Genomic DNA, 16,929 nt, shown 5'->3' with positions numbered 1-16,929 from the left:
ACCGATTCCATACGGTTAAGGGTAAAGGAAATGCTGTCGCATGACTAAGAATCTACCACCCTTTTTGTCTACAGAAGCATAATTATCTAAGTGTCCCTTGGAATAAGAGTTACCACTTTGGGGGATACTAATTATGTGTCAAGTACTGGGCTAAAGACATTACATGTATTACATTATTTAATCTTCACAAACAATCTTGTGAGAAAGGTATTATTATCCTTTATTTATACATCAGTGAACTCTGGCTTAGAAATGTAAAGTAACATACCCAAGATCACCCATCTAGTAAATGGTAGAGCTAAGACAAACCCACATCTCTTAATTCCCAGCCACTATAGGAGATAGCCTTACAGTGCTGATTTAAATCCTGGTTTGAAACATGAGAATGGTACATTGAGAATGGGATGTCATCTGAGAGCAATGAATGGAGGATGAATTGGAGAGGGAATTGGGCTTAGGGCTTAGGAGGAAGAGTTAGAGGCTAGTGCACTAATACAGTACTTCTTTCTATATAAATTACCTCTCAATTAGTTTGGAGGTGACCTGTCTTAACAGTTACACTAACTGAATAGGGATTGCATAAATAAATTATGGTAGAAAACTATGTAGCAATTAAAATGAGTAAGACAACACTACATTTACAGGTAGAGAAAGATGTCTGAGATAGGTTGTCAAGTAAATCAAGCAAGATACAGAATATCTTGTACAGTATGCTGCTTTCTGATTGAAAAGGAAAGTATATGTGCATGAATTTGTTAGCAAATATTAGAATATCCTTGGAGAGATACACACGAAACTGCTAATAATAGTTGTCCCCGTGTAGCTAAAGGATGAAATGGGAAGAAAACAGACTTTACACTAGAGATACCTTTTTAGCATTTGAATGTTGTACCGTGTACATATATATATTACCTGTTCAAACAAACAGGTATGACAATTGCACAGTGGTGAAGATGGAGTTCTCAATAGTAACAACGATGTTTGAAAAAAGCTTGCAAACTTTAGTTTTTGAAATGAGGTTATTTTATGAGGCAAACGAATGAGGCAATTTCATTTATTGGGCCTGAAGGAGGATATGCAGGCTATTAAAGGAATATCTTGTTCAGCGTAAATATGCAGACTTTTATATTTGTTTATGTTGTATTAATATGGTTTTTCCTTGAGAGTGAATTTTTAAAATAATAGAAGATCACTATTTAGCCATATTTTGAATGGATAAATTAATAAGTGGAATGGAAGGGATTCTATTTAATGTTGGATATATAAAGCACATGTGAAGTCTAAAATGTTTTTACCAAGTATTTCTCTTACTTCCCCTTTTCCAACTCACACACAGAATTCATAGTATCAGAGAACTTGCTATTAGTACACAGGATAGTTGAAATAGATACCACATATCTTGGTTCTCCACAATAACCTTCCTCCTCTTTCACTTACAATTAACATTTTGCATTTTTAACTTAATGCTTAATTTTACTATATATAATGCTTAATGTAGTGCTTAATTTTTGCAATCTCTGCCCTTTTAAATAACATCAGTATATGTAAACTTTGGAAAAAATGTATTTTCCCTATGTGTCCATCTCAAACATTTGAATGGCTTTTGGTGAAAACACAATACTGATTTTAAGGGGGAAATAAAGGAAGAATTCATTTCTCAGTCCCAAAACCATCTTTCTCCACTATATTGAATAATTTTCTGGAATGTTTCTGCCTTTCTTATATTGCCTGCTTGATGACAAAGATTAAATTCTCAAAGGCAGTCTGATGTTTGAAATAAGCCCAGAAAATTGAGTTTTAGAAATATTAGTAGAAAGAAAGATCATGCATTTTATGAGGCATGTTAGATTCAGAATTATGCATAATAGTTTTTCATTGCATAAAAAGAAAAGTATAAACATACCTCAAACCCATCATTCTTCCTACTTTCTAAAGTAACCTTTTTATTTCTCTGACTTCTTTTTAATTTTTGAAAAGATTTAGACATTCCTAGTCATATCAAGCTTTCTTAAATTAGGACAATTTTCTGATGCTTTTGTATATTTATAAAAATATGTGTGTGGGTTTTCTGAGGCTTAACTCTTAAACCCACTCATTTTGTGGAACCCGCTTATTAGTGAAACCATTTTATATGATGCCAAGACAGACCATTTTATATAGAAATTCTATTAAGTCATAGATAACAAGATGAGACAGTATTAATACATTTAATACTTTCTTGACATTATTTGCTAAGTCATTAAGATCTAGAATCATAGGCCTTTTATTCAGTTAAAATTGAGCTTTTTTAAAATCCAATTATTTTAAGAGATTAGACAATGGAGACAAATTATTCATGGCAAAACCAAGAAGTGGAACTCAGTTTTTATTCCATGCAGTGCTGGTATTTCTGATACAAGCCACATTTCTTAAAAATAAGTTCTGAAAATTAAAACAGAAGCCTTAACACTCACTTGAACTCTAGCAGCTCCCTATATTGCTGGGACTCAAAGTGTGGGTCACAGACTAATGCCGGTCCTCAGACTGTTACTTGTCCTTGTTGAGGTAAGAAGAAAACTTGAGTTATTTAGAAATTTTTATAGCAAGTTGACATCACTACAACATCCAAGCACATGATTGTGTAATTCATTTCCATAGTTTTCTACAAAAATATCGGTCTGGCATGAATTAGAAATTTAAAAATCTCCTTCTTTACCACAGAGTCCAAGAAGCACTGCTCTGGAGAACATTCATGAGGCTCTTAAAGAGTTTCAGATGGAGAAGGAGCTAGATAAGGAACAACTCTTTGGTGGAGAAAAGGAGGAAGGAAAGGAAAGGAAAAAGGGAAGGCGAGAAGAAGGGAGGGCAGGAAAAGGGAGGGAGGAAATGAGCTAAATGACTCTACAATAGTCACAGCTGAACAGAGTAAAAGACCCCAAATTTAAGCCCCATGTGAAGGGAAGATTAATTTGTCCCTTGGCAGAGCTATCACTGGTTGTGAATTCTCTGTTTAAGTCAGCCTTCTCCTAAGCCACATGTTAAAGAACCCAACTCCAAATAGCTTAAGCAAAAAGAACCCATTGACTTGCATACTGGAGACTCTTGGTGTAAAGCTTGTCCCAGGGATTCCAGGGATTTGGGATCCTCATACTTATTTACTTATTTATGCTCTCCCACTCCTTCTCCCACTCCTCTCTCCTATCAGTTCTCTCCCAGAATTGTTCTATACTGTTATACAGCAGATGGGACTCTGCTATTTGGTGGAGGGGAGTGGAATGGCTTTACATAGAGCAAGGCGTGTGTCATCTTACCTTAGCTGCTTCAGGGGGAAGAGAGGGCCCTCCTCTTAGAGAGCATGCATAAAATCTCAAAGGAGTACTCTCATGGCCCTACTTACGCACCATGCTCAACTTTGGGCCAAAGGGAGAAGAAAATACTCTGATGCACATGCCATAGCCAGGGAAAGTTGGGTTGAGATAGGATGGAAATGGGGTTCTCTAATCAAGGTCCCCATGGGAAACATATAGTTAATGGCAAGTTACCCAAAGATGGGGGCTGATGTTACAGAAGAATGGAAGAAAGAATGAGCAGAATGAGCAAGAAATCCAGCAGGTAAGAAACATGGCAGGAGGTAGAAGACATAAGAAGGAAGACAATCAGGAAAAAGAAAAATCCTCCAGCAGCTTGAGAAAAATAGGATGACATGTTTTTCCAATTTTTTTTTGTCTCTAATATGTGACACGTTGTGTTTATGTGTGAAAATAGTCTGACCCTAATTTGCCTCAATATTAGAGAGTTTCAGACTCTTGCTTATGGGACTCCCTATAGACTGAACTCCTGCAGCCTCCTTCCTTAGGGAGGAGTGCGTGGTGATCTCTGTACAATCTACAGTACACTTCTCAAGCCAAATGCTGCCTCATACACATCCCTGTAGCCCTCATGTATATATACTTAGGGCCATTTGGCTGTGACCCACTCTGCGTTCTAGGAATAATTATAGTCTTCAACAGAAAGGAGTTACAGAACTTTTATCCGTGTTCACTTATATTCTCAACATCATGTCATACTATGTTGGCAGCCTTGCCTCGCATATCATAGTGATTCTGACAACCAAGTACTTATTGATTATGATTGATTATAAGAACCAATCTCCACTTCTACCCTGGTTCTGGTTTTCTGGTTTAAGTATATGGTTTGAGCCCCTATTTAATAACCCATTTAGGTATCCCCGTTTGTCTAGAAGCAAGGCCTGTGTTCATGGTCGGGCCCAGTGTTTGGCTATGGGCTCAGGACTCTGGTCACTGAAACAATTGGCCCCAGCCTGCTGGGCTATTTGAATAGCATCTGTTTGTTCTTGATATCCCTTTGGCCACATCTATTATGCCACCACATTCCTGTAGGTTAGGTTTGCCCAGCTCACAGAGCTCAACTCAGCTTAGTTGGTTTCTGTAGCATCTGATCTATTGCAGGGGGCACAGCTAATTCTAGGTCACAGTCTGCCCTGTCCGTCTGCTGTTCACCTGACACTTGCATGACCAATAGCAAATATAGTTCATGGAATTAGTTAAATATGATTCAAAAGTATTTTCAAAGTCAGGCACTTTATCACTCTTCTAATTTCCCAGTATTGCTTCTGTTGATTTTCATTAATGCTGTTTCCTTTGGTATGCTAAGACTAGCTCAACACATTTGTCCTGATAAGAATGGAAAGATATTCTGCTCAAATTATCTTTGTGAATTAGGAGTTCATGATATTACTTTGTAAAATAAAGATCACAATGATGGCTCAGCATGTATGTTACTTAGTTAGTCTGCCAGTCTGCCAACAAACCAACATGTGCATCACTACACTATCATCATAGTAACTGAGTATGTTGCTTTTTGAGTCAGATTCTCTTTGCCTCAAATCCTGTTGTAATTATCTATATGCCAAAACTAACTCTTTCAGGCAATTAAGGAGTTTAGCAATGTTTAGCACACTGTTTTGCGAACTGAAAAAAAAAAATTTTTTTTGCACCAGTAATATTCAGGACAGGAATCTCTGTAAAATATAAGCTAGAACTTGGACTTTAAGGATTCCTAATAAGATCCACAGTATGGAAATTTTTGTTTTAAAGAAGAGATAGCTAAAAATAAATTTGAATATAATCAGGTGAAACAAAAAAGGAGTTTAGAATTGTAGATTTTTGGTAAGAAATCCACAATCTTTTGTTCTTACTTATAATAAATTGAAATGGTAAAGGTAGCTAAATTTGTAGAAAAACAATTCAAAGAAATAACTAGGAATATTAACCTGAACATAAGATTGTTTTGATATAATATCCTAGAATTGAGAACTGGCATATAAGAAGGGTATTAGAAAGATTCTGAATTCCCTACAGAAATCAGACTGTATACCCCAAATATTTTCTCTTTTTTTTCTGAGCAGTAAACATACTTCTTTGGCTAGGAATTTGATTCATTATAACTTAAGGGTGCCCAATACAGAAGAATAAATTCAAAACAACTTCAACTGCCCCTAAGGGTCGTAAATGAATAGTACCAAATTATGTATGTGTGTCAATGTCATACTAAGAATGTCAACATTGAGCTTTTCGTAAAATTGAGTGCCAGGTCCAAATTGCCAGATGTGTTTCCATTGTTTATAACTAATGTAATTTTTTATTTTGTTTTAGAAATCATTTGAAATAAGCATTGAATCAAACTGACCCCAAATACACTGAATTTAGGTATGAAAATTCTAGCAGTTTTGTCAAGTCAGAAATCATGATGGCTAACATTTATTAAGTGCTTATTTTATGTCAGGTACTCTTTTAAGTGCTTTATATGTATTCATTTATATCATTCAGCATTCCTATGAAGCAGAAATTCTTATTATCCCCATCTTGGGGCAAAGGAACTAAGCCACAGAGATGTCAAATACCCAGGTCACATAGAAGGTAAATTGTAGAATCAGGATTTGAATTCTGGCTCCAGAGCCTATACCCTTTACCAATATGCATTATTCCCCAGCGTGTTCCAGAGGGAAACACAAATCTTAGGAATTATTTGTTCAAAGAAAGAATATGATATAATCATTGTTAATAACCTAAGACTATTTAAACAATGTAGAATTTGTAATATAAGAGAACTATCAAAATTACATACCATCTATCAATATATTTAATAATAACATATAGGTGATTAACTGTATTGAACTATTAAAAAACTTAAATGAAAAATATTACCAAAATAATAATACTATTTTTCTTATCTTTCCAGCAATCTTGACACAGAAGAACTATGTGGTAAGTTTCTTTAAGATCTGTCAAACTTGTTTTAGAAGAAAAAAAAAATATTATCTGTTATATTCCTATATTTCTTAGAATAAATGGTATAAATTAGGAGTTCTGAAATAAAGTAAAAGAAAAATCTCGAGAGACTTATCTTTATCCATGAATTTTACTCAAGCATGTATTTCACAGCAGAAAGAGTTGGGCCTCATTAATTTGTTCATGGAAGGAAAATTGTTATCACAATCAGTACATTAGTTTCACAAGAGCAAATTCTCCACCAGTTTGAATATATGTTTAAATTGGTGTTTAATACAACCTCATTATTCTCTTCACAATATGTTGTGCAGAGCCTTTTGTTACTGTTTTGCAAAGCTGTCTCCTTGAAATGTAAAAATAACTTTGTCTCATACCTGCCTGAACCATTCTGGAGTTTTAAATGTCACTTGCAAAACAAGTGATTCAATGGAGAGAGATAAATCTGTACAAATGCCTGGTTTAATTGCTTCTTCATTTGTTTTCTTCATCTTTGTAAAGTCAAATCTTTGGCAAAAATCAAAGATTAGAAATAAGAAAAGGTAAAAATTCTGAAATTCATTATTTTTATAAAAAAATGGAGCATTCTGAAACTATTTAATTTGAAACAGCTATATTTCTCTGAATACTGGAAGGTTTTATGTTTTAAGATAAGTATACAAGGCAATACCTTTTTCCAAGTTTGATCTTATTATCTAGGCTGCTCAAAACAGTTTTTGATGGTTAGAGGTGAGTTTCTCTGGAACTCCTAATTGAAACTACAAACACTTCCTGAACATCTCGTAATTCTTACAGTTTTAGAGTTTACTAAAACCATCAAAAAGGCCATTTGATGACATTCAAGAGTGGTTATCTTCCATTTCATCTAAGTGGTGAAGCGACGCCAGGAGATACCATGCCAGACAAAATATCAGAATACAGGGTTTCAAGGCAATAACTCTAAATAAAATGAGTATAATCACTAATCATGAGCTTTCAGCTTTTCCAGTGGTCACACAAAACTGTGTGCTTCCTGTCCCTGTGTAATATCCCTCCCAGGTTCCAGAAGAAAAACCCAACTGAAAAGCAGAATATATTTATGCAGAAGCAAGGTACTTAGGTACCAAAGCAAGTCATGCTTTTGTTAGTTATGAAACACCAGCAGAGAAAAACAGGGAAAATCCTTGTGTGCTTTCAGACACTATTAAGCGATGGCACCATCCACACATGGCTGTCACTGTGCTAAGTGCCCCAAAGGGCCCACGTGGACCATTGCCATGAGGCTTATGATGAATAGCAATCTCCATAAAGTTCAAGTTGGGTTCACTTTCATCCATGTGTAGAGAGTCCTGCCAGTGAAACAGAGAGATGAAGTAGAGAATTGAGATTATCTTGATAGTTTCATGAAGGTGGGAGACCCATTTGCCTCAGATGTCCACATGTCAGGCCAAAGTAATCATTCTCAAATCATTCAGATAATTTTCTTTTGTTTTTCACTTAACTTTGACTGTGTAGGCACTGCTGATGAGAAAGCAAACTGATATAAGGGCTTTTAAGATAAAAACACTTAGTGGCCCTTTATTTGCTGTGTCACTTGTCTCTTATCATTAAGGAATATTGTGTTATCCTCTATCTTCCCTTAAAAATACTTAAAATTTTAAAGTATGATAGTGTCCACTTCTCTACAAAAAAAATAATTAGGTTGTGAATTTGTCTTTCTTCTATCATAAGGGAACTAGATTAGGTAATTATCTTGAATTTATTGAAAAAGCTTTGATTATGACTTCCCTCCACAGTTTTAGTTGGAGCACTAGTATATGGGGTTTTTAATTCAACAGAATTGTTCTGTATTTTTTAAATCCAGTGATTGTATTCCCAATCATGTGTTATAATCCTCCCCCTCTCTGTTCAAGAATATGCATTTTAATCTCCAGAGTGCAGTTTCATTTCTCATTATTTTGTGAATATAAAGTAAATATTTAAGTTGAATTCTAATCAAAGCCAAATGCTTCAGTGCGAGCAAGTGAAATATGTCTATTCACACCCCCACAAATTCCCCCTTGTGTGTGGGAGGGGCAGAACTTGATTGGCATGGAAAGTAGATTTCATGTACTCTCTTCTAGAAGATAATTAAAAGTTTCAGGTGTCTAAAACTTTCATTCTGCTGCTTTTACTTAATTCATCAGTATACTATGTTATGGACTTGGAAATCTATTAAATTTTTGGAATTTAAAATCTATTAATCTTTGTGGCTGGGCGTGAAGGATCACATCTGTAATCCTAGCACTCTGGAAGGCCAAGGCGGGAGGATGGGATTGAGCTCAGAAGTTCAAGACCAGCCTGAGTCAGAGCAAGACCCTGTTTCTACTAAAAAAAATAGAAAAAAATTATCCAGGCATCTTGGTGCACATCTAGGTGCTAGGTGTAGTCCTAGCTACTTGGGAAGCTGAGGTAGGAGGATGGCCTGAGCCCAGGAGTTTGAGGTTGCTGTGAGCTAGGCTGATGCCACTGCACTCTAGCCTGGGCAACAGAGCGAGACTCTGTCTCAAAAAAAAATTGTAATTTTAATTATGAAAGTACTACACAAGTGCTTTTTTAAAAAATTTAACAATACAGAATTATGTAGGTGTATAAGCTAAAATGTCAAGTTTCTCTCTCTCATTCTCTTCCCCTGATACTGAACTCCACTGTTAACTGCCTGAAAAGCAGCTTATAGGAGTGCCCAAATTATTCACTCTTCACATATAATTGTGAAGGCCTTCCTCAATGCAACTTTCGGCCATATTTTATCCCTATCAGTCAATATATGAGTCGGTTTTAATTAGGCAATTACGTTTGAACTCTAGCATCGAGGCTTTGCTTTTTGTATGCATGCCATCTTTAGCTCCGATTTGAAATGATCAGGAGCATAATTATTACTTTCCTGACCTTACCTAGTCTATGACTGTTTTCATAACCTTACTTATTTTTACTGAACTATTTTGCAAATCCTGAACTTGGTGGGTAAGAATTTTGAGATATTTATAGATGGTTGAAGGATAATTGCGATGAAAGTTCATGTAGCAAGAGTGCTTGATCTGAAAGCTTATTTGTAAGAAAGCTTTGTGAGCAAGGTGGAATATATTTAATAGTGTAATTTCTCATCCAAATGGTTACCAAATATTAAACTATTTTAATAAGTTCAAAGTTAAGTTAGATGAAGTCTATAAATACAATGGATAAAAACTGAGGGTATGGGAAACTCCCAGAATAAAAGCTTATGAGCTTCATACACAGTTCCATTGAGTAGCTGTGCATTAGGCACCGTGGGCAGACTCAGAGCAGCACCAGCTTGCATTGCCACAGCCTGGGCAGTGCTGAGGGACCTGTGCCAGCATGTCTGGGTGCTGGAAAGTCAGAAGCCTGTATGTCCTCTTCCAGGTCCTTAGAGCCCCGGCTACCTGGCACATGTCACTCAGTGACTGAGTTATAAACTGTTTGAGTGACACTGATCTGTACGTCCTCAAAATAACTCATATTTCTAAACTTCTAATTGACCTCCTTATTGAGAATATGGGGGTTTCAGCTCTCTTTCTCATCTCATTTTCTTTCCTACCTAGTCTACTGCTTGAGAAGTTCTAACAAAGTACATACTGTGAGATGCATCTAAACTCATAAGAATGCTTCATGACACCAGTTCGGGGGAGACCTCTGTGGCAGCTCTGGGTCCTTTGGTTCTGATTTTGAATTCTTAGGCTAGACCTGAAAATGCAACAACTTGGAGGATTGAGGTGAAGAATAGGAAAAACAAAACAAAACAAAAAACAGTAGTTTTGGTGATACAACACCACTGATTAAATATAGTAGGAAAGAAAGAACCTAACCTATCTGTTGGCATTTTATTAGAGAAGATGGCGTGTTCAATATCCATGAGAAAATAATTTGCTTTCTGACAGATAACATTAATACATCTGCTTATAAATTGTGCTGTACTCTTTCCGTATATACAATGTCTAGACTCTTTACTTTTCAAAGATTTTTCACTTAAACTGATGAAGAGTAGGTCTCACATATTTCCATAAATATGATACAACTCTATTTTACTCAAGTCCACGGAACCCACATGTGAATTTCAATAAAAGTAAGTCTTTTCTCCAGGAAGTTATTCCAGTTACCAAAGGACAAGCATTGTAAGGAACTAATATTCATTCTGAATTGCTCTCTCTCTTTAGTGCCATGATTTAAGAACAAAACACATTTGCCCAGCTCACACTGGCATTGTGATTCAAATGAGAAACTTGATTCACCCTAACAGTTAGTCTAAGCTCACCCTAAAATATTAGTCTAAGCTCAGCCACTTCCAAAGCCATCACTGACCTTGCCTCCCTGCTTGTCTCATCTTGGAGCTTGTATATATACTGCTGAAATTCTAGACTCCGATCCTCCTTTCATTTTACAGCTTTGGCAAGACCCATGGTCCTTATTCTGTGATGAAATCATTCCAGGAAATTGATTCTGCCCTTGTCTCTCCTGATGGTCTCACCAACATTTCTCTTATCATCTCTACCCCTCCCCCCCCAGTGCATTCAGGGTAACCTTTCTAATAGGAAAATGTTAGGATGTCACTCACCTTTTCAAACTTGTTCCATGGCTTCCCATTGCCCATTGTGGTCTCCAATGTAATCTGTATCATAATCTCCTAGGGAACCCAAAGATTCTGATTTAGTAGATGAGAGCTTCTCACTAATCTTCCTTTCAAACAAGTACCCTAGAGCAGTGCTTCTCAAGCTTAAATGTGTCTGCAGATAACCTGAGGGGCTTATTAAAAAGCAGATTGTGATCGACTGATCTGAGGTGGGCCTGAGATGCTGCATTCTAACCAGTTCCCACATGAAACTGAGGTTGCTGGACCACAAACCACACTTTGAATAGGGAGGCACTAGAGGATTCTCACTCTGATAGTCAAAAACACGGACTTGAGGATAAAAGTCAGAGCACCTAGCATGGAATGTTTCTAACACATCTAGCTTCCTCTCTCACCACTGATTTTTAGCATTTTACTTCCTTGCTGCCTCCCATCCTCAAATATTTCCATGCCCTGTCCTTTATGTCCTAGCAATGCTAAGCTACACATATTCCTGCAAACACAAGTTATTACCTGCTTCCATGCCTTCCCTCTGATTATCCAGCACATTAAGTCTTAGTTGTCTGTTAACCAAACCATTGGTGGTGTCTCTTCTGTGAAATTCTCTCTGACTTATCCAGACAGACTTGGGCATTCTTTGCTCTGTATTTGGATTGCACCTTGTACCTGGGCTCTTAAACAATGATCATGTGTACTGCAGTTGTTTGTTTGTTGGAATGTTTATCTTCCCTACCTGATTGCAGGTTCTTTAAAGATAGAGGTTCTGTCTTTTCATCTTTGCATTCCAAGCTTCTGCTATAGCAGCTGACATATGAAAGGCACTGCAGAAATGTATTTTAGGTCATAGAATGAGTAAATGAACACTCAGCATGATGAGGTAGAGGCAAATTATCTCCTTTCGTCTTGTTAGCTGTCTCTGTCTTTTTCTTCTAACTTCCTTCTTTGAGATTTTTGGAGCTTACTTGCCTTGGCTGCCTGACACACGTCTCTCAATGAGTAAGTTATAAAAGAGCTTTCATGACACTCAGCTGTATCACCTCGAAATAACCCTTAAGCTTAGATTTCCAACTTAAGCTCCTATCCAGGGCTTGGGTATTATAATTCTCTCCCTTCTCAGTCATTTTCTTGGCTATCTAGTGATTTGTTTTCATACTAGAGAGTTGAGATGAACAAATGGATAAATGAAGGAAAGAAAGAATGAATGAAGGCAGGATAGGTGTCAGCTCTGAAGCCTCTAGTCATTGTTTTTCCCATGTGCTTTATCAGCAGGTACCTGCATAGATCCTATTTCAAAATGGAAAAGACAACTTAAATTCTCTCCAGGAACCTTACTGATTAAGCCAAATATATTGTTTATGAATGAAGTATTTATTTTAAAAGGTGGCTTTACCTCTTGTTTTTCTTTTTTAAATAAACCTGCTTTTATTTTTTAGCACCAAATTTCTTTTGTTTCCGCTTTATATCTTTCTGTCTACTTGCATTTAAAACCCTTATTACAATCTTCCTTGAGGCTTTGTATAGGTATAAAAACAAAACTAAACAACTTTACTTTTTTGCATTTTTATTACATTTTTTGCTTCAACTTAGTATGAACTCAATTATGATGTTGATTATTTTTCCAACTTATGAATATTCTACAGCCACATTGCTTGCTGGCTGATGAAGAATGTTGTTCACAGGGACTTTGTTTATTACAAATAATTGTACAGACAAGGTCAGAAATCTTTGTCAACCCTATCAGAAAGTCAACATCATAACCGAGGATTAAAATGTTATTTTGAAGCAAGTATTTAAGGAGTATCTACTTTCTATTTGTCTTCCAAAAATAATTCCTTCCTAAGCAATCTTTATGAGAGATGAGTTGTACCACTATTGGTAAGGAATGCATTTTGCTTTTTGTTAAAAATATGTCACTTGTTTTTAATCGGTGTGTACACAGACTGTATTTTGACAACCATGATTTAGAATTGATTTATTGCTCACCTGTGTTTTCTTTCTTCCAGAAAAAGTCTGCACATTGACTAATAAATCAGTCACTGGTACTTTCCATTTGTTATTAATATCAATGTCAACAAATAATTCCATCTGGGGTATTAAAGAAATTAATCAAGGCAGTTGCCATCAAACATACTGAAGTGTATCCCAGTGATCTCAAGTGGCTTACATGTGATTATATTTACCATTTCAGTTGAATTCTACAAGTACTTATGGCACATTAAGGAGAGACAATAATAAACTCTAGTTCATCCAAAGATGAGTTCACAGGAATGGTGAGGACTATTGATGTTTTAGTACCTGAAAGTCCTATATCTTTTCAATATATAAATTTCTGTTAGGCTAGATTGCTCTCATTATAGAAATCTACAGATTTCTGTAAGTAAATATGAGACTTTGCGTTTATCTCTGTTATATTTCACTTTAGTAGTTTAGGATCAGTCCATGTTCTATACTTTTCATTTTAAGCATAATATCCATATTTATTCCTAGCAACTAAAAACAACATGATAGGCATGACATTTACTCTGCCCAAATTATTGAAAAAAAATTAGACCATGACAGGAGCAGTTATATAAAAGGTACCATAGGATACCTCACTTGTGTTTTGCAGACTCACTGACTTGTAACCTTGAAGAGTGCTTACCTTCCTTAAATGTTTCCTGGAAGAAACAGTAAAATAGAACTTAATTTTTTTCCAAATCACTGTGCTGGTGAGATCTATAATAATATGTCATCGAGAACAATTCTTTTTTTATTGAAACAGTCTTGTTGATCCAAATTTATTTATTTTTTTCTTATTTTTGTAGGAAAGCACATTTCCTCAAAGATATAATGGTAACTAACCATCCAGGTTTCTCTTTCTTTTTCTATTTAATGAAATGAACAGATTGGCACCTTAGTCTCATTTGAAAACCTTCCAGTTTTCATTTATAGCTGACATTTTATTTGTTTTACTTATTTATGGAATAAATCATCAGTTGATTTTTTTGTTTTATGATTGCCTAAACTCAAACATGAATTTATTTCATTATTTTCACTTTTCAGAATATTTTTCTCAGCACTTGGGCGAGTATGAGAATGTCCTAGCAGCACTTGAAGACCTAAATCTTTCCATCCTGAAGGCAATGGGCAAAACAAAGAAAGTAAGAAAATGTTGATATTTATTTTCTATAAAAATCTCTTCTTTGAAAAATACTTTTCTTGAGCATCATACTTATTTCCTCATGTATTAGAAAAGTATTGATTCCTTTTTGTCACTGGTAATTTACTTTTCTTCATATTAAGTGAATTATTTTATTCATCCAAAATATAATTATGAACACTAAGTGCCAGGGACTGTGCTTTGTGCTGAGAAGACAAAGATACGAGGCATTGGTTGTTCAAATAGCTCTTAGTCTGATGGGGATACAAGTGTGTAACTGAGCAATTCCAATACAGCACAACAGAGACAAGCACAAGATGAGACACCTAGCTCAAGCTGGAGGAGATGACCACTGAGCACTTAGAGATAAAGGAGGTCTGAAGAAGGAAACACAGGGGACAACATGTGCAAAGGCCCTGTGTCAGGAGAGGCCTGTGACACTCAGGGAAATGAAGATGGACAATAGGATAAGGTACGAAACCAAAGAGTGGCATGATGTGAGATGGAACAGGAGTGGCAGGGAGGGGCCATGCCTTTCACTCTATTGTCAGCAAAGCTAAGGATTTAGGCCTGATTCTTAAATGCAGATAAATCAGCAAATATTTTAGGCAGAGATATGAAAACTCATACAGTCTTTCCAAAACACCATGCAAGAATTAGTTGAGGATTAGGGTGGAGAATATAGGGGGATGGAATCAGAAAGATGAGTGAGGAGATGAGTTCACTTGTCTGGCTGAGAGATGTTGGTGTTTGAGAATATTGGCAGAAAACATGGAGAAAAGCAAATGAACTGCACATATATGTGAAATTATGTCCATAGAACTTGAAGAGGGATTGCCTATGGAGGGTGAGAGAAGAATGTGCTCAGGATGAATTCTAGTTTTTAGCTTATGTACGTGGGTAGTGACACTACATAGACAAAATGCTAAACGAGGACCAAGTTTGAGGAGGTAAGAACCAAAGTTCTCCTTTTACACATTTTGAATCTTATTTGCCTTTGAGACATTTAAGGAGCATCAGGTAAACCATGACATACAGCAATCTAGATCTTAGAGATGAGGTCTAGACTGGAGATACAAATTTATGAATTGTTAGCACTTGGGCAAAGAACTTGAATGACATCATCTAGAGAGAGCATAAAAAGTAAAAAGAGGAAAGGACCTAACACTGTGCCATAAGAAACTTCTACTTTTGACGGTGAGTGCAGGAGAGAGAGCCAGCAAGTGAGTCTGAAAAGTAGTAGGTAGGAAGATAAGAGGAGAGCTGGGGGAGTGTCGTGTCCAGAAGTTGAAGAGAGTAATGCAAGACATAGGGAGTGGTCAAGAGTATTGATTGCTATATAGAGATTAAGAGAAATGAGAGTTAAATTTTCCATTGTCAGTGAATCACAGAAGATATTTTAGCATATAAGATATATGACAAATAAATTTTAAAGCATATGTGGAATTTCTGGATAAAGACAGATTTTATACATCCATTGAATTCTGCTTGCTCCCGAAGCCTCATGAAAAAGGCTAAAATGAGATTTTTTTAAATGGGAAGGGTATAGCAACAGAATTTGGAAACTGAAAAGCAGATGGACAAGTGGTAGATGACAGAAGACTTGAGACATTTAACTACTTGGCATACAGTGAGAAAAGCAGAAAGCCACCAGTTCTGCTCATAGAAGCAAAGGCTCAGGAATGGTGGCACTAGTTGCCACTAGAACAGGAGTAATGGTAAGGCTAAAATAGGGTGCCTGTTGTAATTCAGTGTGAGAAGCAGTTAGATTCCCAGATCCCCTGTTCTGCTCTACCCAGCTGAGCAACTATCTCTTTGACAACCCAAGTAGAAAACATAGATTTATTTCTGAAAAGGGTAAAAGAGAAGTTCTGTGCCCTGGGGTTGCATCAGTTGAGGGATTAAGTAAAAGTTTACATAGTAAATGAAAAGACCTCCAGTTTTCTTCTTTACTTAACTCCAGAGCTTTGGCAAAGAGCCTATGTCCTCCTGGCACACAAAGAGAGTGGTCTGTGAGAAATATAAACAATACCAGAGAGAAAAGACCTGAAGATTCTCTAGTGTTAAGATTCCAGCCAGATCCCTCTCTCCTCCCTGAGCATGCTAATCAGCTTGTTCCTAGCCCACCCACACGCAAAGTAAATATGCATAGTCAGCCATGAAGTGTGACAAACTTCTTACAGGAAAAGCAAAGACCAAGACAACAACAACAGCAAAAACAAAAAAGAAGAAGAAGGAAGGAAGGAAAGAAAAAATGGAAGGAGGAGGGAAGGAAGGAGTTAAGAGGGAATTATGCAGGAAGATGAAAACTTCAAAAATATTCTTAACCTCCTTGGAAAGACAAGAGAAGGTATTGCATCATGCAGCAAGAATAGGATGACAAACAGTGGACAACCAGAGAACAAGAAAGAGCTCTTGGAAACTAAAACAAGAGAGCACAAATAAAGACTCAACAGAATTTTTAAAAATAAAGTTTAGAAAGTCTCCAAAAACTAAAGCAACACAGAAAATAAAATTGGAGCATTGCCTAGGATGTCCTATATCCAAATGACAAATTCCAGAAAGAGAGAACAAAGAAAACAGAAAAAAGTGGAATCAGAACACATTTTCTTTTGACCTCTTCAGTAATATTTGGAAGCTGCATAATAACTTCATTCCTTAGTAACTTCTCTCTGGACATGTTTATTTTTTTAAATCTCTGCTTTGTGGGGCTGGCTTCTCCTCATTTTCATCTTAAACACCATTGCCTCAGAAAGGTCTTCTCTGACTACCCTATCTTAAAAAAAGTCTAAAAAAAAAAGATTATTTCTATTACAGTATCTTATTTCTTCCTTGCTGGCAATTATCAGAGTGAGTAACTATGTAATATTTTTTTTCTCACCATATATACCCTGAGCCTA

At 36.3% G+C, this 16,929-nt stretch overlaps 1 protein-coding gene across 1 annotated transcript in view; it reads left to right on the top strand.

Annotated features, from left to right (window-relative positions):
• NECAB1 (N-terminal EF-hand calcium binding protein 1) overlaps positions 1 to 16,929 on the top strand; it is a 149,316-nt gene that overhangs the window by 56,389 nt on the left and 75,998 nt on the right. Inside the window, exons 4-5 of the mRNA XM_012760724.3 lie at positions 6,241 to 6,266; positions 13,933 to 14,030. Coding sequence (XP_012616178.1) covers positions 6,241 to 6,266; positions 13,933 to 14,030 — 124 coding nt within the window. The remainder of the gene's footprint in view (positions 1 to 6,240; positions 6,267 to 13,932; positions 14,031 to 16,929) is intronic.

This window comes from Microcebus murinus, chromosome 7, assembly GCF_040939455.1.
Source record: "Microcebus murinus isolate Inina chromosome 7, M.murinus_Inina_mat1.0, whole genome shotgun sequence".
Lineage (NCBI taxonomy): Eukaryota > Metazoa > Chordata > Mammalia > Primates > Cheirogaleidae > Microcebus > Microcebus murinus.
The sequence above is the reverse complement of the archived record's forward strand: the minus strand, read 5'-3'. Positions and strand labels throughout refer to the sequence as shown.